Here is a 25,259-nt window from a genome sequence, read left to right as displayed (position 1 = left end):
GACATATTTCAAAATAAGGGACGACTACAGAAGCAAGGCAGACTGAAGCTACTGCTGCTAAGGAGTCAAGAGGAGGAAAGGAGAATACGTTGTTTAATACCAGCAACTTGATAAAACATCTCAAGATGCATCATAAAGCTGAGTATACGGAGGTTGCTAATGTTACTGCAAGACCACAACAGCAACATTAGCTCAGGTTCTGCAAAAGCGACAGACAATGGCAAGAGACACGGGCCGTTATATAGCGCTGGATGAGCAGCCACTGTCAGTTGGAGAAGACCAAGGATTTCACCGTCTTCTCGACGCACTCGAGCCGCGATATGATGTTTCATTGATATGTTACCGTATTGGCCCGAATATAAGACGGTGTTTTTTGCATTGAAATCAGACTGAAAAGGGGGGGGTCGTCTTCCATTCAGGGTCTAGACGTTATACCCATTCACAACGCTAGATGGCGCCAGAGATATTTAAAGCGAACTCGTGTCACGAAGAAGAAAAATAAAAAATAGTGGAGAAAGAAAAGAGAAGAAAATAAGAGAAGAGATAACAGAAAATGGAGAAACGTTGTGACAATCAGGTGAAAAGTGGGTGGAAGATCGGCAGGTTAACCGGCAGCTGAGGAGAAGTTATGATGCAAACTTCAAGATGATGGTGTTGGGACTCAGTGGGTGTAACATGGTGTAACGGATGTATTGTAATTATTTTCTTTATAAAAATTTAATTTGGGGTTCAAAAAGTATTTTTTGAAACTTGAGTCTTGAAAAAGAGGGGGTCGTCTTATATTCGGGCCAATACGGTCGGTATATGTTTGATATTTTTTATGTGAAGACAGTGCCAGTGTGGAGACTTTTTATTTACACAGAAATATTTTTTTTGTTTAAAATAGTTATTCTACTCATTTTATTTATTTTTATTGAATTTATTTGTTGCAAATAAAACCTGTCTTCCAATTCAGCGCATGTTTCATTGCATTTTTAGCCTAGTTATTTTTGTGGTAGAAGTATCGTATCGGTACTCGGTACGGAAGAGTATATATAATATAAATATATTTGAGAGGGGAAGATTTTTTTTTATTGTGCACTTCGAGAAAAAAGTCGAAATGTCCAGATTAATGTTGAAATACAATTTCGTGAAAAAAATCGAAATGTCGAGATTAATGTTGAAATACAATTTCAAGAATAAAGTCAAAATTTTGCTTTTTTTCTCAACATTTCAACTTTTTTCTCGAAATTTTACTTCAACATTAATCTCGACATTTCGACTTTTTTATTGGAAGTGCATAATGAAAAAAAAATCTTCCTCTAAAATATGATTTTTATTTTTCTCCTGCCTGGCCCTAATACTCTTCCGTAGTACACAAATTAAAATACTCGTACTCGGTGTGAAAAAAATGGTATCGGGGCATCCCAAGACTGTGTGTCGTCAGCCACTTGAGTGTTGCGTTTGTCGAGTGTGTACATGATGGTACATGATGGTACATGATGGTACATGAGAACATAAAGTAGACACCTTGGAGTTGCGGAGCAGAGCTCGGGCCATGCACAACAGTTGTCTCTGGCCCACAGAGAAGTTCTCTCCGTTCTCCAACACTGCTGCCTGCAGCTTTCCCTCTATCCTGGAGATCTGAGGAAACAACATCATGAAAGGTAAAGGGATGCTCATTTACTTATTTTTGATCGAGTTTGATGGTGAAGTCGGTCAACAGCTTCATAGAGGGGTAAGATTTCACCTTTTAAAACCATAGATCAATAAACACACTGGACAAAGCCTGTGTGATGTCACACAACGGTGTCCAGGGAGTTTCCTCTCAGCCTGAGTTAATCCAACATTGGGCAAATGTGATGAAGGTAATATTCCCCCATACCACAAACTAGCCCTTTCAGCTAAGCCCGTGCTAACCTAAGATGTGAACTATTGTTACCTTCATTCTGTAGTTTGGTAGTCTTTTGTAGTCTAGCTCCTTATCATAATTCCTACCTGATATGTCTTCATGTTGTAAATTGTATGGCTTATTCATGTGACTGTATGTTGGTCTCTTTGTCTTTTTTTTTTACTACTACTGGACTGGGTGTCAGTGTCTGACATTTCCCCCAGTTTGTGTTTCTGTTCTGCCCCGCCTGTCTTCCATCTGCCCTGATTGTTCACACCTGTGTCTCATTATCCCTTGTGTATATCTGGTCTTGTCTCCCCTTGCTCCTTGTTGTTCCGTACTGTTTGCTCCCTCCGTGTTTCTATGTGTTTTGATCCTAGTTCTGAGTTTTTTGAGCCTGCCAAGCAGCGTTTTCTTTCTTTCTTTCTTTCTTTCTTTCTTTCTTTCTTTCTTTCTTTCTTTCTTTCTTTCTTTCTTTCTTTCTTTCTTTCTTTCTTTCTTTCTTTCTTTCTTTCTTTCTTTCTTTCTTTCTTTCTTTCTTTCTTTCTTTCTTTCTTTCTTTCTTTCTTTAACTCTCTTTCACTCTTTCTTTCTTTCTTTCTTTCTTTAACTCTCTTTCACTCTTTCTTTCTCTCTGTCTTTCACTGAGACCTCCATCCACTGACGCTAAAACAATTACTACTACTATTTACTAAACATTTAAAATAAATACAAAATAAAAATCACATCCTTGCTCTTGATATGACTGATATGAGAAGTTATTGCAAATAACTGTATCACTGTGATTAATTCTGATGGCTTGTTTTAGAAAAGATCACTGTTGAAATGTGTATCTTAAAGGTGCTGCTTCTCTGCAGTAACTTTGGGTTACAACAAAGACATATGAGTCTAAGCACTTCTTCTAAAAAGTTATATTCACAAACAAAAAGACCAAATAAAGGTAAAACTTTGCAGTCATGACATACCGAGTCTTTCATGTAGGTCTTGTCCAGAGCTGCCCAGATGTCGTCGTCGGTGTAGTTGTTAAAGGGGTCCAGGTTGTACCTGTGGAACAGCTCAGCTGGTAAACGCTGATGTGAGACGTTTGTGTGTTGTCACCGGTCACCGTGGAGCTGAGTGTTACCTGACTGAGGTGAAGTGTGTGTGTGTGTGTGTGTGTGTGTGTGTCGTCACCGGTCACCGTGGAGCTGAGTGTTACCTGACTGAGGTGAAGTGTGTGTGTGTGTGTGTGTGTGTCGTCACCCGTCACCGTGGAGCTGAGTGTTACCTGACGGTCCCGATGAAGAGCACGGGGTCCTGGGGGATGATGGACAGTTTGCTCCTCAGGTCCTTCAGGCCGATAGCCATGACGTCCAGACCATCGATGAGGATGGTTCCTCCTGCTGGTTCCACCAGTCTGAACAGAGCCACGCCTAGAGAGGATTTACCTGGAGTGTAGAGCAGCAGGTTATTACACCGTAACTCTTATAGAGGGAATGAGCATGACGTCACAGATGAGACTTCACAGCGGGTTTCTCCCACTGAGTGTCAGAAAGACTGAGTGTCAGAAAGACTGAGTGTCAGAAAGACTGAGTGTCAGAAAGACTGAGTGTCAGAAAGACTGAGTGTCAGAAAGACTGAGTGTCAGAAAGACTGAGTGACAGAAAGACTGAGTGGCAGCGTCAACTTTGAGTTTGAGCAACTGGAAAACATCTAAAATGGGAAAGAGCTGTTGTGCGATCGGCTGTACTCATAGATTTAGCAAGAAATCAGAGTTATCGTTTTACAGACTGCTGAAAAATAAGCTTAAGAGAGACAAATGGATCGCTGCAATTCACAGAAACAACTGGATTCCAGGCACCGAAACGTGGATTTGTGGTTCCCATTTTGTATCAGGTAATGTTGGATTTTTGGGTAGCTAACGTTAAACGGTCAAATCATAAAGTTCGGTGTCCTCATCACTTTAATTTCACCAACAAATCCTGCCTTGAAGTAGGACCAAGCGTCAAGACTTTTGTAAACCTTCAAGCTTTGCTTCGTGTATTTCCCCGGCGTAGAAATTAAGTCCATATAAATATCAGGAAACTGGATTCGTGGCCAAATATTAATGTCCATGGACCACTGGTTCTTGGTAACTGTACGGGTCACTGTCAAATCGAACTGCCTTTAGTTTAAGTTAAGCCGATAATCGGCTGTTATCCCGTCTTCTCCACTAGTTGCAGCTGTTTTTGCCACTCAGTGCGAGTAAGGGTCCAGTGGGAAAGTGACGTCAATGCAGACCCTCTATTGCAAAGCCTAGTAAGTACATATGGTTGGTTGTATCTAAGGACAGATTGTGGATTCATCTCTGTGATAGTGGTTTATTTGGTCACTCAACATGTTTCTGACGTCTCCCTGAGAGCATGAAGAGTCTTACCAGAGCCAGTCCTTCCCACGATGCCGAGTTTTTCACCAGGTCGGATTAAGAAGTCGAGCCCGTTCAGGACGATCGGCGTGTTCTGTCTGTATCTCATCTTATAGCCCTGGAAGGTGATGGCTCCGTCCTTGGGCCAGTCGTCTGGGATCTGAGCCTCCTTTACGTGCCTGGGAGCCTCAGATACGCAGTCCTGCAAGCACAATAACTGGCATTCAATTCAATTCTATTTTATTTATATAGCGTCTATGGCCCAGCCTCCAGATCTGTGGACCTGTGATGTACTGAGATTACAGTCTCATCCTCTCTTCCAGTGAAGTTAACTTTAACACTATCCTGGCATTCAGTGAAAAAGATGGTCAGTAAAAGTAAATAGCTGAATTAATGATTTTGGATGCTATAAATAAAACCTGTAGGCATGTAATGTATCACAGTCATGCACAAAGAGATGCAAGGATGTCGGTGTTGATGAAGTTTTTTTATTTTCAAGATTATTCTGACTTCCTGGCATCAGAAGACAGTCAGTTTAATATATGTAGATATATAGACGTATATTATGGATATAGATATGTTATATGTAGGTATGTATATAGATATATTGAGTTGTATTATACGTACAGTATTTGTGTATCTATATCTCTATTAATATATATTGATTTATAGTTATATTTAGAGATGTCGATATATAGATTTATAGTAATTTTTATGTATATAATTGGAGGAAAATATATGAACCAGTATATATAGCATATCTACTCTTATATAGTTATTCAAGTACATTGTTATATCATTGCTGTCTATTGTTCTCTATTATATTGTAGTATTATAGTAAAGTAATGATAATGTAATACTATGCATTATAATTACTTCTATTAGTACATACATACAGGATTGTCTCAAAAAATTAGAATATTCTGGGAATCTTAATCTTAAACTGTAAAACCATAATCAGCAATATTAAAATAATAAAAGGCTTGCAATATTTCAGTTGATTTGTAATGAATCCAGAATGTATGACATTTTTGTTTTTTTAATTGCATTACAGAAAATAAAGAACTTTATCACAATATTCTAATTTTCTGTGACAGTCCTGTACATAGTAGCACAACTAAATGATGATTATTTTCTTTTGTTTGCCTTGATTTGTTTTGATTTTGACTATATTTATATATACTGTACATATAATTGAGTATTATATCACTGTATGTAAGAGTATGTAAGGATCCTTGAGGTCTGCCCAAGAGCTGTACATACATACATACATACATATACATGTATATATATATATATACATACATACATACATATATATATATATATATAAATATATATATATATTTGTATTATTTAAATCAAATAAAATCAAGTTTTATGACTGGACTGGTTGGTTGCCATGGAGATTACTGACCGTGATGTATTCCAGCAGTCGCTCCACTGAATTGAACCGGGCCTCCACCTCCGTGGACTGTCTCACCACGTACTGCAGGATTCCTGTCAACTGGAACACGTCAAACATTCCATCAGCACGTGTGTTGAAACACCAGCAGGACAGTAAACACGGATCCACGTTTACCTGGATGGTGTAGGAGACGGCCAGGCCCTTCAGGGACGGACTGATGACGTCGTTGCTGCTCAGCACCACGAACAACGCCACCAACAACGTCATGGTGCTCGCCATGAAGTCCAGCCAGAAGGACAGCCAGCGCGTGCCGGAGTGGAACAACAAGTAGTGGTTGGAGTTGACGTCGTTCAGGGACTTGAACCTGCCATTTAATAAAGGCAAGGCAAGTTTATTTGTATAGCACAATTCAACACAAGGTCATTCAAAGTGCTCATCAACATTAAAAGTATCAAGACACCATTAAACAGTAAATAACATATAAAATGAAATCAAATTATAAGAAAAGAGGTAAAATAATAAAAAGCACAAGTTGTTAAAAAGTAAGGGCAGTAGATCCAGCAGGTACATCTCATTCTTACAATGGCAAGAATTACGTTTCTATACGGTCAAAACGTACAAAGACCGGGTCAAATACAGTATTACAAAAGTAATCTGTAACAATTTGTGCGGTGAATTAAACCAATTTGACAATTCTATGCCACGATGCCTGTTTCCAGGTCTTATTTCATACAACTTGGATACTCTCAGTACCGTAATATTACATAGCTGGTATTTCATTATTGTAATATGCCTTTTTTGCTCAAGTCACTTTAGACTCAAGTCACTTTAAGATACAATCCATACTGCTTTTAAATGCTGCTAAATATATTTTGCTACTATGGATGTTTTATGTTTGTTCCCTTGTTTGACTGAATTGTTTTTATGTTTTCTGTGGGGACTGCGGGTGGAAACTAGCATTTCTGCTAAAACCCGGTGTATTTACACTGATTAATGTAGTGTTCATTAATATGCATTGTCCCGTCTAAAATAAACTTAAACTTAAATTACGTTTCTATACGGTCAAAACGTACAAAGACTGGGTCAAATACAGTTTTACAAAAGTAAACTGTAACAATTCGTGCGGAGTATTAAACCAATTTGACAATTCTACGCCACAATGCCTGCAGTCAGGGCTTATCCATAACTTTGCGCGGATTTCAAAAATCGTAAGTATTTAATTTAAGAGTACGCTTAAATAACAAATAAAATGTAAATAAAATGATAAAAAAAAGAGGTAAAATAATAAAAAGCTCAAGTTGTTAAAAAAATAAATATATAAATAAAATAAAATAAAACAGGCCAAACGTTGGGAACATAAAGTGAAGTGCATGAACATAAAGTGGAGGAACTCTTACAGTTTGATGTGGCTGTCCCGGGTGTTGTAGGCGTGGATGGTGCTGAGGCCCTGCAGGGTGGAGGTCGTGAGGGAGATGCACGGGGAGCGACTGATGTTCTCCATCTTCTTCATGTGACGGATACTTCTCTGGAAAATGCTGCAGGAAACATCACAAGCAGGAGTCAAACCTGCACAGATCCAGGGTCTCCAACCGTCCCTTGAATTGTCCCGTATTTATAAACTAAAGTACGTGTCCCGTATGGAGCTGAAAAAGGACGCACTTTGTCTCGTATTACTGTGAGAGTAAAAAAAAATAGTCATAAAATGCCAATGGAAAATGACATTGAGCTGTTGAGTTCATAAGTTATTTTTTCCTGTTTTACTACAACAGTAGCCTTCAGTCATGGCCTTTGAGGCTCAAATATGTTTACAAGTTTCCTAGAGACTTTCTGTTTGCACTTTTGTTATTGCACTAAAAATGTGCACTATTACAGAATGGATGTTCTGCTTTCTTTCTATTGTTTTATATTAATTTATAGAAAGTTAAGTTAAGCAGGACAGGTTTCTGTTTAAGAAAGATACTTATTTTATTCAGTTCATTTAGTTATTTTGTATTATACGGAAGATTATGAGGGCCATGCTGGAGAAAAAATATTTGAGAGGGGAAGATTTTTTTTTTATTGTGCACTTCAAGAAAAAAGTGAAAATGTCGAGAAAAAAATGGAAATGTCGAGATTAATGTTGAAATACAATTTCAAGAATAAAGTCGAAATTTTGTGAAAGTTGAAATACATTTTGACTTTTTTCTCGAAATTGTACTTCAACATTAATTTCGACATTTCGACTTTTTTCTCGACATTTCGACTTTTTCGACTTAAGTGCATATTGAAAAAAAAATCTTCCTCCTCTAAAATATTATTTTTATTTTTCTCCTGTCTGGCCCTAATACTCTTCCATAGTATTAAAGTGAATTGCTGGATAATACTTTGTTTTCCATGTGTTCATGGCATTCAAAATTATGCATCTAATTCAATTCAGGTTCGAATCAAATAGTTAAAAAATCGTTTCACTCACAAAAAAGGGGCTAAAAAAATTAATCACGCCAGGAAGGGTGAGAGGAACTGGGCCGGCCGGCCAGCCGATTACGTGTCCCTTATTTATTTTTCAGGGAGTTGGCAACCCTACACAGATCTGATCACATTCAGGACAGGATGGGTACCAACTCACAAGAGGACGAGCGTGAACAAAGCTCCCATAACAACCACGGCGACGAGCAGGAAGGGGAAGATGGAGGCGATGATGAGGATGGTGAAGGTGACGATGAAACAGAACTGCAGGAACGGGTCCATGTTCAGAGGAAGCACCGTGTCCACCTCCTCCTGGTCTTTGGAGAAGCGGTTGAGGATCCGTCCCGCCGGCGTCGTGTCGAAGAAGCTCATCGGGCTGGCCATGATCTGCAGGGGAGGAACACAGAAATAATCAGGACCTGTTGTCTTTTGGAAGTAATAACGTGTTCTGAGCCCGGCAGCTTGAGTTATCCAGCGATACCTTCTTGAACATGGTGTCGTGGAGTTTACAGGAGGCTTTCAGGGTGACGAAGGTGTAGAAGAAGCACTTGATGACGGCGAGCAGCACCATCACGATCACCGTCACCCCGTAAACCATCTGGTAGAAATGCAGCTGCGGGTTCTGGGACACGTCGCCCTGGTTGGAGGCGGGTTGGGCTGTCGCGTTGTTAATGATGGACGTCTGAGGTGATAAAAACAGACAAAACAGCATTGGTACATAGAAACCACAACAAATGTTCTGAGAGTGCGTGTGTGTGTGTGTGTGTGTGTGTGTGTGTGTGTGTGTGTGTGTGTGTGTGTGTGTGTGTGTGTGTCCTCACCCCGTTTCCCTCCCCCAGCCAGTAGCTCAACCACCAGCTGCTGAAGGCCGTGGATCCGATCATCAGAACCATGATGAAGATGGTGAGGAAGGTCATGATGTAACCTGAACACAGAAGTTACAACCTGATTATTATTATTATTATTATAGGTGGATAATATCGGACCGGTACCGTGCTGTCACTGCAGTGTGCAGAGTCGGCCCAAGGCATAAGTGAACTAAGCGGCTGCTTAGGGCCCCGTGACCATTAGGGGGCCCCCAAGAGATAAAAAAAAATAATAATAAAAGATCAAATTATTTTAATATGTGTGACTGATGATTCATACATTATCAAAGGTATATTATTGTACAAAACACAATAATTAATATTATTACACAAACAATATTATGTTAACAGACTAGACGACTGACTGACTAACTGACTTTATTTGTTTATTCTATTTAATAATGTCTGTTTTTGTAAATTTTAATTTATTCTTATATGGAGAACGTATTGACGAGGTTCTGTTTATCTAAGTTGAGTGAGTTTAATTATAGTTCTAGTTTTTGTAGTACTTAGTTGTTGCACATTGCCGTTGCAGTTTATTTAAAACCAAAAATAAAGTAGATAACGTGTTTACAGTAAATGGTTTATAAATGATCTTTGAGAAAGTGAGCAACCCCTCCCCTTCTCACCGTCACCAGACTTTTTTAATGTGTGTGTCAGAGTGGAGGATTGGGCGTGGTCTGCGGGGGAGCAGCACACAGGTGTACCTGGTTCTGCTGATTGGGCCCACCTGTGTCCAATCAACCTCCCCACCCTGCTTGGCTTCATAACCAGTGGCTGCATACCAGAAAGAGGGCTGCTGAGTGGAGGTAGCTTGCTGAGAGGCTATGTTCAATGTGCCATTTTTTAGAATACTGATTTTGCCTTCGCCTGTATGTCTTTGTGCTTTTTTGCATACAATAAAAAGCCTTATTTTTTGGCATTCCACGCTCTGCAGGGTTTCTCCTTTACACCTCATCACCCAGGTCCAGTTTGCCTGATCCCCTTGTACGTGGGGAGGCCGCTCTGGTGCCTCACATGATCCATTTGATTATTTAGTTTCTTTTACTAGGCCTACACTGTAGATGACACTCAGTATCACACTTAGTACTATATCACTTTAAATATTAAGTGTAAATCAACCCCAGGCCGCTCTTGTAGCTGAATTTGCTCCATTTCCGATTAAAAACCATAGATGGTAAAAACCTGCCAGGCTGACGATAGGATGATGGAAACAACTCTGCTGCAACTGTGACCTTTGACCTTTTATCTGTTGCTTCTCTGTGTGGCCAGTAGGGGCAGTTGCTGACTTGCAAAATATGAATTGAAAGATTTTTCTGCAAGTTTGTTGATTTGTTTTCTTCTTTCATGGTCTTAATCCCTGTGGATTACAATCTAACTGTGTGTGTGTGTGTGTGTGTGTGTGTGTGTGTCACACCTCCAGCTGCTTGGCAGTACCGGTGATAAACTCTCCAGGAGACGGATCCCTCGGTGGACGATTCTTGACTGACCAGCTGATCAACCGTCTTCACAGGGGCTTTAGAGGAGAAATAAAACTCTGATCAAATCATTGTGAGGTTAAAAACGTGAATTAAAATTAGATTAAAATCCAAAATCAGTATAGGATCAATATTAAGTATTTTAGCAACCAGATTTAGGTCTTTTTCCAAGGTCTGCTCACAATATGAAAAAAAAACAAATAAAAATCTAATACATAATTTACAAAGAAAACCACAGAGGTGCTTAACTATGTACTGTAAGCGTTTTAGTTTTTAGCCTTGTGTCCTTATCTTTTAGTGTTTAGAGTTTTTAGTGTTTTAATTGTTTTTATTGCTTGTTTTAAACCGGTGGCAAAGAAATTTCGTTCCACTTGTACTTGGACTTTTGGAATGACAATAAAGTTAACCTTGAACCTTGAACTTTGAAAATGGATTTTCAATATTTGACAGTTAAGCATATAAAGCAAGTACTAGTTAGGGCCCGAGCACTTACAGTGCGAAGGCCCTATTGTATCTGTAGGAATTGTTCTCGTTCTCGGTTTTTTTCTTTCTTGTTTTTCTTCTGACAAAAGGAGGGCCTTTTTTCCCCCTAAACGTGCCCCAAAAGGCACCAAATTTTGCACGCAAATCAAGCCTGGTGAAAAATGTGATATTTCATGGTTTGCATTAATGGGCGTGGCCTAATGGCTTAACAGCGCCCCCTAGAAAACTTTGTGCCTCAAGCCCCACAAACGGTTTGACGAACATGCATGAAAATCGGTACACACCTGTATCATGTCGCAACTTAAAGAAAAATCTCTTAGCGCCATGGCCGAAACCCAACAGGAAGTCGGCCATTTTGAATTAACCGTGTAATTTTGGCACAATTTATGCCATTCCTTCGGCCGTTAATACGGCCTGAACCGTAATGTGCACCCAGGTGTGTTATACATCAAAATGTGCGTCTCCATCTTGCGACTACGCGCATTACTTTTCTCAGTCAAAAGCGTTACTGTGGCAACGCTAGACGCCAAAAAGCGCCCCCCCCTTCATCTGATTGGTCCATATTTGATAGTTCCTACTTTCTGCCATAACTTTTGAATGGTTTGACATAAAGAGTCATGGTGGTGTCATCGGACTTAGTTTTGAGTCCTTGACTTTTATCGGTGAAAATTGCACACGCGAGGGCCTGTTCATCGCTGCTTGCAACTTTAATTTGTATTTGATATACACCAATACATTTTTAATAAGAACAAAGAGAAACAAAAAAAGGGGAAAGAAAAAGAAAAGATTTCAGTCAGTTTAATGGTGCAGACTGCAGGTCCTGGTCTCGCCCACTAGAGGTCCTCGCTGGTCCTCGGCTCACCGCCTCACCTGCTCCCTAGGGATCCCTCAGAGGAGGTGAGGAGGCCGTTTACAGCGTTTCATCCCTCAGAGGAGGTGAGGAGGCCGTTTACAGCGTTTCATCCCTCAGAGGAGGTGAGGAGGCCTTTACAGCGTTTCATCCCTCAGAGGAGGTGAGGAGGCCGTTTACAGCGTTTCATCGTTGCTTCCTCAGCAGCTGACAACTCCCTGCTTGATTTCCTCTCTGTGTTTTGTCCGAACTCGAGGGGGAACTTCCCTTTCTCTAGTTTCCTTCACACACGACCAAGTCAACGGCATCGTTTCATTTCAGCTCAGACTTTTGATTCTGTTCATGCTTTTATTTCTGAGGGAAGATGTTAATAAATCAGTGAGAACGTAATGGAGACTAATTAAGATGCAAAGCTGTCGGTCTTCAGCCTTTGGATAGATTTATATTTATTCTCAGGTTTTATCGTGTTGCACAACAGCTCCTAAAACTGACTCAAACATTAAAAAATACCTTTCCAAACAAAGCTATTAATCTAATATTCATCTTCTTAACTTTGTGGTAGAGTGAAAAAAAAGGATATGTATTAACGTGTATGAAGTTGTATTAATTATTTTGTATTTATTGACTTAATCAGCTAAAGCGTACTGACTAAATAAAAAAGTGAGTAAAGCCGTGAACTAGTTACACCTGACTCTGAGTGTCTTTAACGTTTGCTGTTCAGGAGAAGCATCTGTTTATGTGAACTTTGCAGAAAATGAAATCCCAAGTTTACCAAACTATCCTGCAGGATAATGTGAAGGTTTGGTGACGCAGCAGGACGATTAACTCGAGCACTGAGATAAAACCGCCGTCAACAATTAACAATTAACGTCACTTTTCATCCGGCACTGTGAATGTTTAAAGGGATGTATTCAAGAAAACTAAGACATTTTCATTATTTGAGACTCGTATGAAGAACAAATCATATTGTACGGCAAATTGTTACGATACTTTTATATATTTTTATGGCTTCTAGGCCATTTGAGGCTTAATCTGGTCCAAGCCAGTAAAGATTACTCATTTAAAGACATAAAAGTCGAGGTATTTTAAATAAACTCCTTAGATAAACAATTAGAAAATGATACAGGGGATATATTAAGTATATTTGTAGTATTTCTAGAGTCAGTATTTGGTATCTAAATTGGATTTGTGCCACATGTCCTTGAAAAATCTAGTCTGAATATCTTAGAAGGACAAAGTAACTTATGAAAACAAAGTGAAACACGCACCATAATAAGTTTATAATTTTTCTCCCACAATGCAGTCATGGTATTAAAGAATAGATGGATATGTAGGCAAGGCAAGGCAAATTTATTTATATAGCACAATTCAACACAAGGTAATTCAAAGTGCTTTACGTTGACATTAAAAGCGGCAAGAAATAATAACAAATAGGTAAGAATAAGAAAAGAAGTAAAATAATAAAAAGCACAAGCTGTTAAAAATAAGGGCAGTAGAGTCCAGCAGGTAAGTTTAATTTAAGAGTAGCTTCAGTAAACAGTAATGTTTTTAGGCCTGATTTAAAGGATCTACAGTTGCAGCAGACCTCAGGTCTACAGGAAGTTTGTTCCACCGGTGAGGAGCAGAATAACTGAACTGCCTCACCTTGCTTGGTTCTGGTTCTGGAACCACAACAAACCAGATCCAGATGAACCTCAGGGGTCTGGGAGCTTCATAGGGAAATATCAACCATGTATTCTGGTCCAAGACCATTCAGGTCTTTGTAGACCAGCAGTAAGATTTTAAACTCTATCCTTTGACTCACTGGAAGCCGGTGTAGTGATTTCATGACCGGTCCAGTTTCCTGGTGTATTATGGTCCAGTTTCCTGGTGTAATGTGGTCCAGTTTCCTGGTGTAATGTGGTCCAGTTTCCTGGTGTAATATGGTCCAGTTTCCTGGTGTAATATGGTCCAGTTTCCTGGTGTAATGTGGTCCAGTTTCCTGGTGTAATATGGTCCAGTTTCCTGGTGTAATGTGGTCCAGTTTCCTGGTGTAATATGGTCCAGTTTCCTGGTGTAATGTGGTCCAGTTTCCTGGTGTAATGTGGTCCAGTTTCCTGGTGTAATATGGTCCAGTTTCCTGGTGTAATATGGTCCAGTTTCCTGGTGTAATGTGGTCCAGTTTCCTGGTGTAATATGGTCCAGTTTCCTGGTGTAATGTGGTCCAGTTTCCTGGTGTAATATGGTCCAGTTTCCTGGTGTAATATGGTCCAGTTTCCTGGTGTAATATGGTCCAGTTTCCTGGTGTAATGTGGTCCAGTTTCCTGGTGTAATATGGTCCAGTTTCCTGGTGTAATATGGTCCAGTTTCCTGGTGTAATGTGGTCCAGTTTCCTGGTGTAATATGGTCCAGTTTCCTGGTGTAATGTGGTCCAGTTTCCTGGTGTAATGTGGTCCAGTTTCCTGGTGTAATATGGTCCAGTTTCCTGGTGTATTGTGGTCCAGTTTCCTGGTGTAATATGGTCCAGTTTCCTGGTGTAATGTGGTCCAGTTTCCTGGTGTAATGTGGTCCAGTTTCCTGGTGTAATATGGTCCAGTTTCCTGGTGTAATGTGGTCCAGTTTCCTGGTGTAATATGGTCCAGTTTCCTGGTGTAATATGGTCCAGTTTCCTGGTGTAATGTGGTCCAGTTTCCTGGTGTAATGTGGTCCAGTTTCCTGGTGTAATATGGTCCAGTTTCCTGGTGTAATGTGGTCCAGTTTCCTGGTGTAATGTGGTCCAGTTTCCTGGTGTAATATGGTCCAGTTTCCTGGTGTAATGTGGTCCAGTTTCCTGGTGTAATATGGTCCAGTTTCCTGGTGTTTGTAAGGACTCTGATCGTTCTGGATCAGCTGCAGCTGCCTGATTGATTTCTTGTTAAGGCCTGTAAAGATGCCATTGCAATAATCCAACCTACTGAAAATGAATGCATGAATACGTTTTTCCATGTCTTGTTTAGACAGAATCCCCTTAATTCTAGCAATGTTTTTAGGTGGTAATAGGCAGATTTGGTGATAAACTTTAGATGGCTGTTGAAGTTCAGGTCTGAGTCAATAATTACGACAAGATTTCTGGCTTGATTTGTAGCTGTCAATGACATGGAGCCAAGGTGAGCGCTGATCTTTTCCCTTTCATTTTTAGGGCCAAAAAGGATCACCTCTGTCTTTTCTGCATTTACCTGGAGAAAATACTGGCACATCCACTCATTGATGTGATGAATACAGTAACTTAATGACGGTAGGGGACTGTAGTCATGTGGAGACACTGAAATATAGAGCTGTGTGTCATCGGCATAAGTATGGTAGGAAATTTTGTGATGTTCCATAATCTGAGCTAGGGGTAACATATAGATGTTAAATAGAAGCGGTTCCCCAGTAGAATCCATGTGTCTTAGGGCGATTTGCTCTTAGCTTTTGTTGTAGTTGTAGCTAGGGTTGCCACCTTTCAGAAATAGAAATAAGGGACGTCCTGATTTCAGCAACGCAGGAGCCAAAAAAAAGCCCCAAAACTTCTAAACTGAATAAAAATGTGTTTATTTTATATGAAAAAACAAAATGCTTTGATTTAAAGTTTAAAGTGCTTTAATAGCATTGAATTTGCATGACTGTACAGACAGCCCAGATGTATAATATAGCCTACAGGTGAAGAATATGGTGTAAAAGTTCATTTATTTCAATAATTCAACTAGAATATGGTGTAAAAGTTAATTTATTTCAATAATTCAACTAGAATATGGTGTAAAAGTTAATTTATTTCAATAATTCAACTAGAATATGGTGTAAAAGTTAACTTAATTCAATAATTCAACTAGAATATGGTGTAAAAGTTCATTTATTTCAATAATTCAACTAGAATATGGTGTAAAAGTTAACTTAATTCAATAATTCAACTAGAATATGGTGTAAAAGTTAATTTATTTCAATAATTCAACTAGAATATGGTGTAAAAGTTAATTTATTTCAATAATTCAACTAGAATATGGTGTAAAAGTTAATTTATTTCAATAATTCAACTAGAATATGGTGTAAAAGTTAACTTAATTCAATAATTCAACTAGAATATGGTGTAAAAGTTAATTTATTTCAATAATTCAACTAGAATATGGTGTAAAGTTAATGAAAATACGGTAAAAATCGTGTCCCGTATTAGTTCAAAACGGGACGCAACATTTTTTTCTCAAATAAAGGACAATTCCGTATTTTACGGGACGGGTGGCAACCCTAGTTGTAGCCTCCTCCTCCCCAGTACCCCATTCCTGTGCGACGGTAATGCAGGCCACTCGATGTCGTCCAAGGTCACCAGGTGCTGGTTCTGCCTGATAACCGTCTTCTCAGATCTGAGGGAGGTGATTTGTAATGCTTTTCTTCACACCAAGAGAGTTCCAGGGAGGATTTGTTTATTTATTGCCATTTGTTCCCAGCTCCTGTTGCGTCTTGGTGGTGTTAGTTAGCTTTCTGTTAGCCTGCTCCATTTAGCTGTTTTGGGAAGTCGGCAGAGTAGATTCATTCCCATATTGTCCATTTATCTCTCCATTCATTTCGAGCCTGTAAATTTTTGTTTCCAGTACTGCTATCTTCTGGAGGAGTTTGTGGTAATCATCCATGGAAAAGGAAAAGGGAGGCATCTTGCTGCTAGTTAGCTTCTGCTAGCTGCTGCTAGCTGAGTTCCTCAATCCCAGTCACGATAGCGCAGGCTCGTGCTGCTGATAAGCTACGCTCACAGAGTACTAAAACAGTTTAAAATAAAAGTGGTAGACTTGAGGAACTATTATAAATAGCTCCCGGTGATAAGGTATCCAGGTCCTGCTTTCCAGAAATTGTTTTGCAAAAAGAAAAGATTGCAGAGGAAAGAAGAAAAACAAAACAAAGCGGGGGAGCGGAGCAGAGAGCCAAGCGTCTGCACTCAGCAAGAGGCAGATAGATCGGTTTTATGTAGGAGATGAAGATCTGATCAGGATCCTATCCTCCTGCAACATCAGGACTTAACAAATATAGACACTTACACTTCTTGTCATCGGTTGTTCCATCATCTATTTCTCCCTCCATGTCAAATGCTGTGAGGAGACACATGACACTTTTCAGAACATTTCCACGTAGCACGCAGTACCTGGCGTTTCCTTCACCTGTGCTGGTTAAGAGCCAACTACAGCTAAGATTTCCTCCTGGTTGTACAAGTGCTCTTTCATTGACATTCAAACTTGCACCGACATGTTGAACCAGGTATCTCTGTATTTATGCTGCTTGATCCTTCTCCATCAACTGTTTCTCCGGATTTATTCCCTCTATACTTCCATCAATCTAGAGAAGAGATCCCAAGAGTGAGTCCTGGATGTTTCCTAATACTGTACCTCTTCCTGGTGAGATCTGCCTAAAACCCCTCGGAGACATGGGGAGGGCATCAGGACTATATTCCTGAAATACTTCCAGTGATTCCTTTCAACCCAGAGGATCACTGACTCTATCATCTCCTCCAGGTTCTACATCTTTAGTGTTGTTGTCTTCTTCGTTTAGATACACAATCGAATACGTCACAGCAGCTTCACTCCAACCTCCTACTTCTGATCTGGGTGTTGAAAAGAAACGAGGGCGAGTTGAGTCGAGACGGGCTGAGTAGGTTCTAGTGTAAAAGCGCCGTTATTCCCAAAACAAAGAGAACAATTCCCTCCTTTTCAGACTGAAAAAACCACGACCTCATACTTGGGGGGAGTTAATTAAATGCTCATCTGATTCAGACTTAGCTGCAAACCACCCAGTGGGGTGGAGGACTTTGTTTGATGAGGCCAATAGCATCACATCGACTATATAGAGCAGAGGTCGGCAACCCAAAATGTTGAAAGAGCCATATTGGACCAAAAACACCAAAAACAAATATGTCTGGAGCCGCAAAAAATGAAAAGTCTTGTATGCATCAGCCTTAGAATGAAGACAAATGGCGAAAGGCGAAATGTCAAGAAAAAAGTTGAAATGTTGAGAAAAAAAGTCGAAATGTCGAGAAAAAAGTCGAAATTTCGAGAAAAAAGTCGAAATGTCGAGATTAATGTTGAAGTACAATCTTGAGAAAAAAGTTGAAATGTCGAGATTAATGTTGAAGTACAATCTTGAGAAAAAAGTTGAAATGTCGAGAAAAAAGTAAAAATTTCGAGAAAAAAGTAAAAATTTCGAGAAAAAAGTCAAAATATTGAGAACAAAGTCAAAATGTCGAGGAAATACTCAGAATTTTGTGAAAAAAGTTGAGATTTCGAGAAAAAAGTCGAAATGTCAAGATTAAAAAGGAAAGGAAAAAGGAAGAAAAAAAGAGAAAAACAGGAAAAAAGAAGAAAAAAGAAAAAAAGAAGAAAAAAAGAGAAAAAAAGAAAAAAAAGAAAAAAGGTCAGACATTTTTGAAAAAGCTCCAGGAGCCACTAGGGCGGCGCTAAAGAGCCGCATGTGGCTCTAGAGCCGCGGGTTGCCGACCCCTGGTATAGAGTAAAAAGGCTATTATAGACCCAAGCAAGCTGGAAATTCTTCTCCGCTGGACTTAAAAGTTGTTAAAAGCTGTTTATGAACAGAATCATTAACAAAAAGCAGCCTCGGGCATCCAAACCCCACCTGAAAGCAAGCCCGGCCTACAGATGTACAAATTAAAGGATCAAATCCCCAATCACTCAATGCACTTTTTAAGCTTTCACCACGTCAACAAGGCACATGAATATCAGTTGTGCCCTCTGGTACTCTTATCTTATGCACTCTTCCCTCCAGCACCTTGGCATGGACCCCCCAAGGCAGGAAGTCCCTGCAGTTTTACTCAAAAACAACATCACAAAGCCGCTTCCTTTAATGCAACTCTAACCTTTTTCCCTTCTGTGCTACAGGAGAGGAAAGTCAAACAATATTCCATGAAACAAACGTCTTTCTCTTCTCTTGTTTTCATACCGGGGTTCACGATCCCGCTGTCTGCACGCTGTCGGAGCCCGGCCTCCTTCAGCTGGTCGGGGTCTGGGGGGTCGTCTTCCTCCTTCTGGGTCTGACAACGACAAGCAAGAACGAGGTGTTACGGCTCGTTTCACTTCAAATAACCGAGAAACAACGTTCCCTGTTCTTAAAGGGGACCTATTATGAAAAACAGGGTTTTTCTTGCTTTAACATACTGCATATAAAGTAGGGATGGGCCAAAAGAATTCCCCACAGTAAGAATTTGTCATCTCGCGATAAAAACGATAAATTCCCGTTGATGATGTTTTTGTGTAAAGTCGGATTTATGGTTCTGCGTTAAAGCAGCACAACGTAACTTTCAGCTTTTGTTGAGTTTGGCGTCTCCTTTGGACAAAAGCGGTAGTGCTTTACCAGTAGTGTTGTAGGGTTCCTACCATGCTCCTCAAAGTTACATAGTGTCAGTGAAGGCGATACAGACCCCTCAGACCATGACAGAGGTTCATTAAACCTGTTGGAAGTTGATGTTCCATCACAATGACTCTGGAAATATGATATTAAGGTGGAAAAGTTACGTAGTGTCGCTTTAAATCCATGCACAACGTACGTACGTGAAGGAAGGAAGGAAGGAAGGAAGGAAGGAAGGAAGGAAGGAAGGAAGGAAGGAAGGAAGGAAGGAAGGAAGGAAGGAAGGAAGGAAGGAAGGAAGGAAGGAAGGAAGGAAGGAAGGAAATGAGCCGTAAAGAAAGAAACAAAGAAACAAAAGAAACGAAAGAAAGAAAGAAAGAAAGAAAGAAAGAAAGAAAGAAAGAAAGAAAGAAAGAAAGAAAGAAAGAAAGAAAGAAAGAAAGAAAGAAAGAAAGATAAATTCCCATTGATGACGTTTTTGTATCGGTATTTTTTTTATCGTTATCGGGATAAATGCCAGAAATTATCGTGATAAATTTTTTAGTACATACCGCCCATCCCTAATATAAAGTGGTCTCTGTGGCAGGGTGGAGGAGCTGCAGCCACTCAGGCTGATTAGGGCACAGGTGGGCCCAATCAGCCTCTCCACTCTGCCAGCCTTCATAAGGCAGAGCTGGACAGCAGCAAAGGGGCCGATGGAGCTGCTGCCTGAGAAGCTGCTGATGTGCTTCTGCACGTGTGTGTGTTGGTGAAACTGGTGAAATAAAGGGTCTGCACGAAACTCTGTGTCTCTCCATCTTTCGGGCGGGCCCCCGTAGCATCCACCCTGCTACAGTCTCCCCTCAGCCTGCCAACTCAGAGAAGGAGGAAAGCAACCAAATTCTGCAGTGTCTGTACAGCCGCCCGGATGATCGTCCAGTGTGATGTGGATCTACGAGACAATAAGATTCTGCTCCCGTTGTTACGTAACCAAAATGCAAACCACGCCTACAACTAAACACCGTGTAACTGCATGCGAGCGTCCGACTATCGTAGCACTGCGTGACATCGTCTCTCTGTCCATCTCCCTCCAGCAGCTGAACTTTATTGAGGTTTTTGTAGTGAAATGAGGAGGAATCATAGAGATAACTTCTCATTTCAACTAACTGGATCAGCCGTTCCTCATCCATGATTGTTTCCTACAGCGCCTACAACTGGCTTTCAACGCGAGTGACAGGAAGAAAATAGAAGCAGGACGTCTGACAAATGTTCAGCTCAAAACGGCCAGTTAGGACAGTCCAATAGAAAATAAAGCAATGGAATTAATTTTGTCGCTGACGCTCGCTCGCATCGTCATGCAGTTATGACACGGTTTAATAGCGTACGAAGCCGCTGCTCTTCTGCCCAGAGCGATGCTTTGTGCCCTCCCCTGCTACACGTCATTCAGGCAGCCAATCAGCACAGAACCTCATTATCATAGCCCCGCCCACTCAGAATCCCGCAAAGATAATGAGGTTAGAGAATAGGAAGATAAAGACATGGATCAGAGGCTGAATTTCTAATTTATTTAGAAAAAACAATCAAAAGCTTGTTTTTAAGACATTCAAGGCCTGTTTAAAATAGGTATTAGATGCCATAATAGCTCCCCTTTAAGTCTACTTTTATATTTATTGTTTGTCTGAGTTTATATAACAATTAAGGGGGGGGTTCTTACTTTGGACTGCTCCATCTGGTAGTTGCTGATGAGCTGAGCGTAGCGCCGGTTAGCCTTCATGAGCGCCGGGTGACTTCCAGCCTCACGGACCTCGCCGTCCTCCAGCACCAGGATGTCGTCGCAGAACTCCAGATACTACAAGAAACAAGCAAATAAAACACGTCAACAACACCAGCTTGATGGCAAAGGGCGCTCACGTGTTTCACACCAGTGGCGTCTGACAGTTCTTATCTAGAGTAGCGTCGCTAATGACATCATGAGGACCATAAACCACATTCCTCCTCTACATCCACATACGCTCAGCATTTACCTGTCCCAGGTGTTTGCTCCGTTTCTGTTGCTTTAACGCGCTGGTATGAGTTTTATTCACTGTTTTTGCAAACTTTGCAGTAAGAAAATGTTAAATTTTCCTTTCCTAACGATGAAAGCTGCGCCAGCGGGTTTACCTGGAGCTGGTGTTGTTTTTGTCTGTTTCAATTCTAGTTTTAGTCTAGTCTTCTGGTCGAGCTATCATTTTAGTTTTTATTAGTTTTAGTCACGTTCATTCTCCCTTTAGTCGTGTCAAGTTTCAGTCGACTAAAAGTCTGAGCATTTTAGTCTTATTTTAGTCAGAATTGTCCAGGACCATTTTAGTCTAGTTTTAGTCAAAGATTGTATTTAACCAAACCCATTTTACAATTCAAACAAGGTTATCTTATTATTATATTATTGTTACCTTATAGACTCAAGAATACATTCATTCCAGATACAGAAGACTCTAATTTGAGTTTACAACATATTTATTTTTTCCTGTGATTTTGTGGCGACTGGGATTGAGGACGTGACGTCACCAGCAGAACTAAACCAGAGAAACTACTGAAAACATGGACATTAAACCAGAGAAACTACTGAAAACATGGACATTAAACCAGAGAAACTACTGAAAACATGGACATTAAACCAGAGGAAACTACTGAAAACATGGACATTAAGGATCTTTGCTAGAACATTTCGTCTCATTTTGTTCAACGAAAATGAAGACACATTTTAGCAGTTTTTATTTTGTAATCTACATTTTAGTCTGGTTTTTATTCCTCTATGATATTGCATTATATATTTAATTATCGTTATCGTCACACAACCAGCATTTTCGTTGTGTCTCGTCTCGTTTTCCTCAGGTGATAAAGGTTCATTGACGACGATATTTAGTCATAATTTTCGTTGACGAAAGCAACTTCACCTGGAGCTGGTGCGTAACCAGTATGATGGACTTTCCTCGGAGCTCCTTCTTGATGCATTCCTCAAAAATGTGTTTCCCCACGTGGGCGTCGACGGCCGACAGCGGGTCGTCCAGGAGGAAGATGTCCTTGTTGGAGTAGACGGCTCTGGCCAGGCTGATCCTCTGTTTCTGACCCCCCGACAGGTTCAGGCCCCGCTCCCCAATCTGCAAACAAAGTAGAGTCGTAGTAGTTCCTACATCCCTGAAGTGATAATCATTAAAGCTGCAAGCAGCGATGAACGGGCCCTCGCACGTGCAATTTTCACCAATAAAGGTCAAGGACTCAAAACCATGTCCGATGACACCACCGCGACTCTCTATGTCAAATCATTCAAAAGTTATGGCAGAAAGTAGGAACTATCAAATATGGACCAATCAGATGAAGGGGGGCAAGTTTTTTGGCGTCTAGCGTCGCCACGGTAACGGTTTTGACTGAGAAAAGTAATGCGCATCGTCGCAGGATGGAGACGCACATTTTGATGTATAACACACCTGGGTGCACGTTACGGTTCGAAGAAGCGAAGAAGCGGCCGAAGAAATGGCATAAATTGCGCCAAATTTACACAATTAATTCAAAATGGCCGACTTCCTGTTGGGTTTCGGCCATGGCGCCAATAGACTTTTCTTTAAGTTGCACCATGATACAGGTGTGTACCGATTTTTCTAAGGGGCGCTGTTGAGCCGTTAGGCCACGCCCATTAATGCAAACCATTAAATATCACATTTTTCACCAGGCCTGGCTTGCGTGCAAAATTTGGTGACTTTTGGGGCACGTTTAGGGGGAAAAAGGCCCTCATTTCGTCTGAAAAATAAAAATAATACATATTAATACATTTTATTTGTAAATCACTTTTCATAAAATAATCTCAAAGTGCTACAGAAACCAGCAAATGAAATAAGTATCATAGCATAAGTAGTGCAAGTGCAGTAACACAACCTGCTTGTACAATTAAAAATATAATTTAAAAACAAACAAAAAAAAAAGTATAATTCTGCTGTCCTGTGGCGCGGACGTTACAACAATTTTCTGCCAGCCCTCTTCCCTTATTTTTATAATAATGCAATGTTTAAAAAGAGAATAAAACAAGGTTACAATTCATAGTACTCAAAATGTGCTAAATTAAGAAGGAAAAATAAATTGTATTTACTTTCTGCAAATTTATATCCAAGAAAATGATAATTTTACATAATGGCATAGATGCTGCAGTTATTTATTGTCCCATTGATCCTCAAACATTCCGTTCATAGTTGAAGAGCTGAAAAATATCATGGGCAAACTTCCCAAAGAAAGTACTTTATGCTTCAAAAATACATACTGTAGAAAACATGATATAGACACTACGGAAGAGTATTAGGGCCATGCACGAGAAAAAATATTTTAAAGGGGAAGATTTTTTTTAATTGTGCACTTCGAGAAAAAAGTCGAAATGTCGGGATTAATGTTGAAATACAATTTCAAGAATAACATTAACATTAATCTTGACATTGACTTTTTTCTCGACATTTCGACTATTTTCACGAAATTGTACTTCATTATTCTCGGCATTTCGACTTTTTTCTCGACATTTCGACTTTTTTCCTCAACATTTCGACTTTTTTCTCGAAATTGTACTTCATTATTCTCGGCATTTCGACTTTTTTCTTGACATTTCGACTTTTTTCTCGAAATTGTATTTCAACATTAATCTCGACGTTTCAACTTTTTTCTCGACATTTTGACTTTTTTCTCAAAGTGCATAATGAAAAAAAAATCTTCCTCCTCTAAAATATTATTTTTATTTTTCTCCTGCCTGGCCCTAATACTCTCCCGTAACATACAATTATGTATGTAGACACATTCAAAGTTTTTAGAAGTACAATGATGCTACACAGAACTTCATAATAGTTATAAATAGTGATAAATAAGATCCACACTTCCCAAGGAAGTTTTATCTGAAAGGGCCAGGAAAAGTCTACAAAAGCAGCAACAGAAACACCTGACTGTAGATCTAGTATTGTGATTGGTTACATGTTTATGTCACGCGAGACTCTGACAGATTACAGCCTTATCTCTCTGATCCACACCTTCGTAGGTGCAACCAATAAAGACTTCACAATAAACCTCTGGAGTCATTCCTGACTTACATAACTCCCCTCCGTGCAGAGACACTTACCTCGGTCTGATCCCCGTGCGGGAGGATGTCCAGGTCAGCGCGGAGGCTGCACACGTCCAGAACCCGCTCGTATCTGTGGAGAAACACCACCCCCATTACTGGCAAACAGCACAAAAAAAGTCCCGTCGGTGCGAATTAAAACTGTACAGTTCAGGTTTTTGCTGAGAATAAACAATTCAATTCCTTACAGGACTGTCTCAGAAAATTAGAATATTGTGATAAAGTTCTTTATTTTTTGTAATGCAATTAAAAAAACAAAAATGTCATACATTCTGGATTCATTACAAATCAACTGAAATACTGAAAGCCTTTTATTATTTTAATATTGCTGATCATGGTTTACAGTTTAAGATTAAGATTCCCAGAATATTCTAATTTTTTTAGATAGGATATTTGAGTTTTCTTAAGCTATAAGGCATGGTCAGCAATATTAAAATAATAAAAGGCTTGCAATATTTCAGTTGATTTGTAATGAATCCAGAATGTATGACATTTTTGCATTACAGAAAATAAAGGACTTTATCACAATATTCTAATTTTCTGAGACAGTCCTGTAGATGAGTTTGGTCTGACTTTTCCTCATTTAGTGAAAGCATCCCATTGCATTATGGGATGAGGATTAGAGGGCAGCTCCGCAGCTCCGAGGTACAACAAGTCTTAACGAATCGGTACAGATTACTTATGTAATAATGTATTTGACCACGTCTTTATATGCTTTGACCGTATAGAAACGTAATTCTCGTCAGTTGTGTAAAATAAGACCTGGAAACAGACATTGTAGCATAGAATTGTCAAATTGGTTTAATTCACCATAGGAATTGTTACAGATTAGAGTTTAGAGTTTAGAGTTTATTAATTTAGCACAAAAAGATGCATAAAGCACTGCGCAAGGAGGGAACGAAGTTCTATAGCGAACTTGTACAAGGTTCCACCCCTGTCAAAAAAACAAAACAAAGGACAAGCAGACAGCATGCATGAGCTAAACAACAACAAAAGACAAAGATCAATAGCAACAGGAATTTAAGTACTTGAAACAACTA

At 39.8% G+C, this 25,259-nt stretch overlaps 1 protein-coding gene across 1 annotated transcript in view; it reads right to left on the bottom strand.

Annotated features, from left to right (window-relative positions):
• abcc12 (ATP-binding cassette, sub-family C (CFTR/MRP), member 12) overlaps positions 1-25,259 on the bottom strand; it is a 52,905-nt gene that overhangs the window by 2,318 nt on the left and 25,328 nt on the right. The window contains exons 14-29 of the mRNA XM_061746857.1: positions 24,220-24,292; positions 22,028-22,231; positions 20,809-20,943; positions 18,711-18,801; positions 16,802-16,852; positions 10,390-10,488; positions 8,928-9,031; positions 8,588-8,788; positions 8,267-8,493; positions 7,059-7,196; positions 5,836-6,025; positions 5,671-5,760; positions 4,266-4,455; positions 3,138-3,297; positions 2,836-2,914; positions 1,510-1,623 (exon numbers count right to left, since the gene is read on the bottom strand). Of these exons, the coding sequence (XP_061602841.1) occupies positions 1,510-1,623; positions 2,836-2,914; positions 3,138-3,297; positions 4,266-4,455; positions 5,671-5,760; positions 5,836-6,025; positions 7,059-7,196; positions 8,267-8,493; positions 8,588-8,788; positions 8,928-9,031; positions 10,390-10,488; positions 16,802-16,852; positions 18,711-18,801; positions 20,809-20,943; positions 22,028-22,231; positions 24,220-24,292 (2,146 nt within the window). The remainder of the gene's footprint in view (positions 1-1,509; positions 1,624-2,835; positions 2,915-3,137; positions 3,298-4,265; positions 4,456-5,670; positions 5,761-5,835; positions 6,026-7,058; positions 7,197-8,266; positions 8,494-8,587; positions 8,789-8,927; positions 9,032-10,389; positions 10,489-16,801; positions 16,853-18,710; positions 18,802-20,808; positions 20,944-22,027; positions 22,232-24,219; positions 24,293-25,259) is intronic.

The sequence above is a fragment of the Cololabis saira genome, chromosome 2, assembly GCF_033807715.1.
Source record: "Cololabis saira isolate AMF1-May2022 chromosome 2, fColSai1.1, whole genome shotgun sequence".
NCBI lineage: Eukaryota > Metazoa > Chordata > Actinopteri > Beloniformes > Belonidae > Cololabis > Cololabis saira.
The sequence above is the reverse complement of the archived record's forward strand: the minus strand, read 5'-3'. Positions and strand labels throughout refer to the sequence as shown.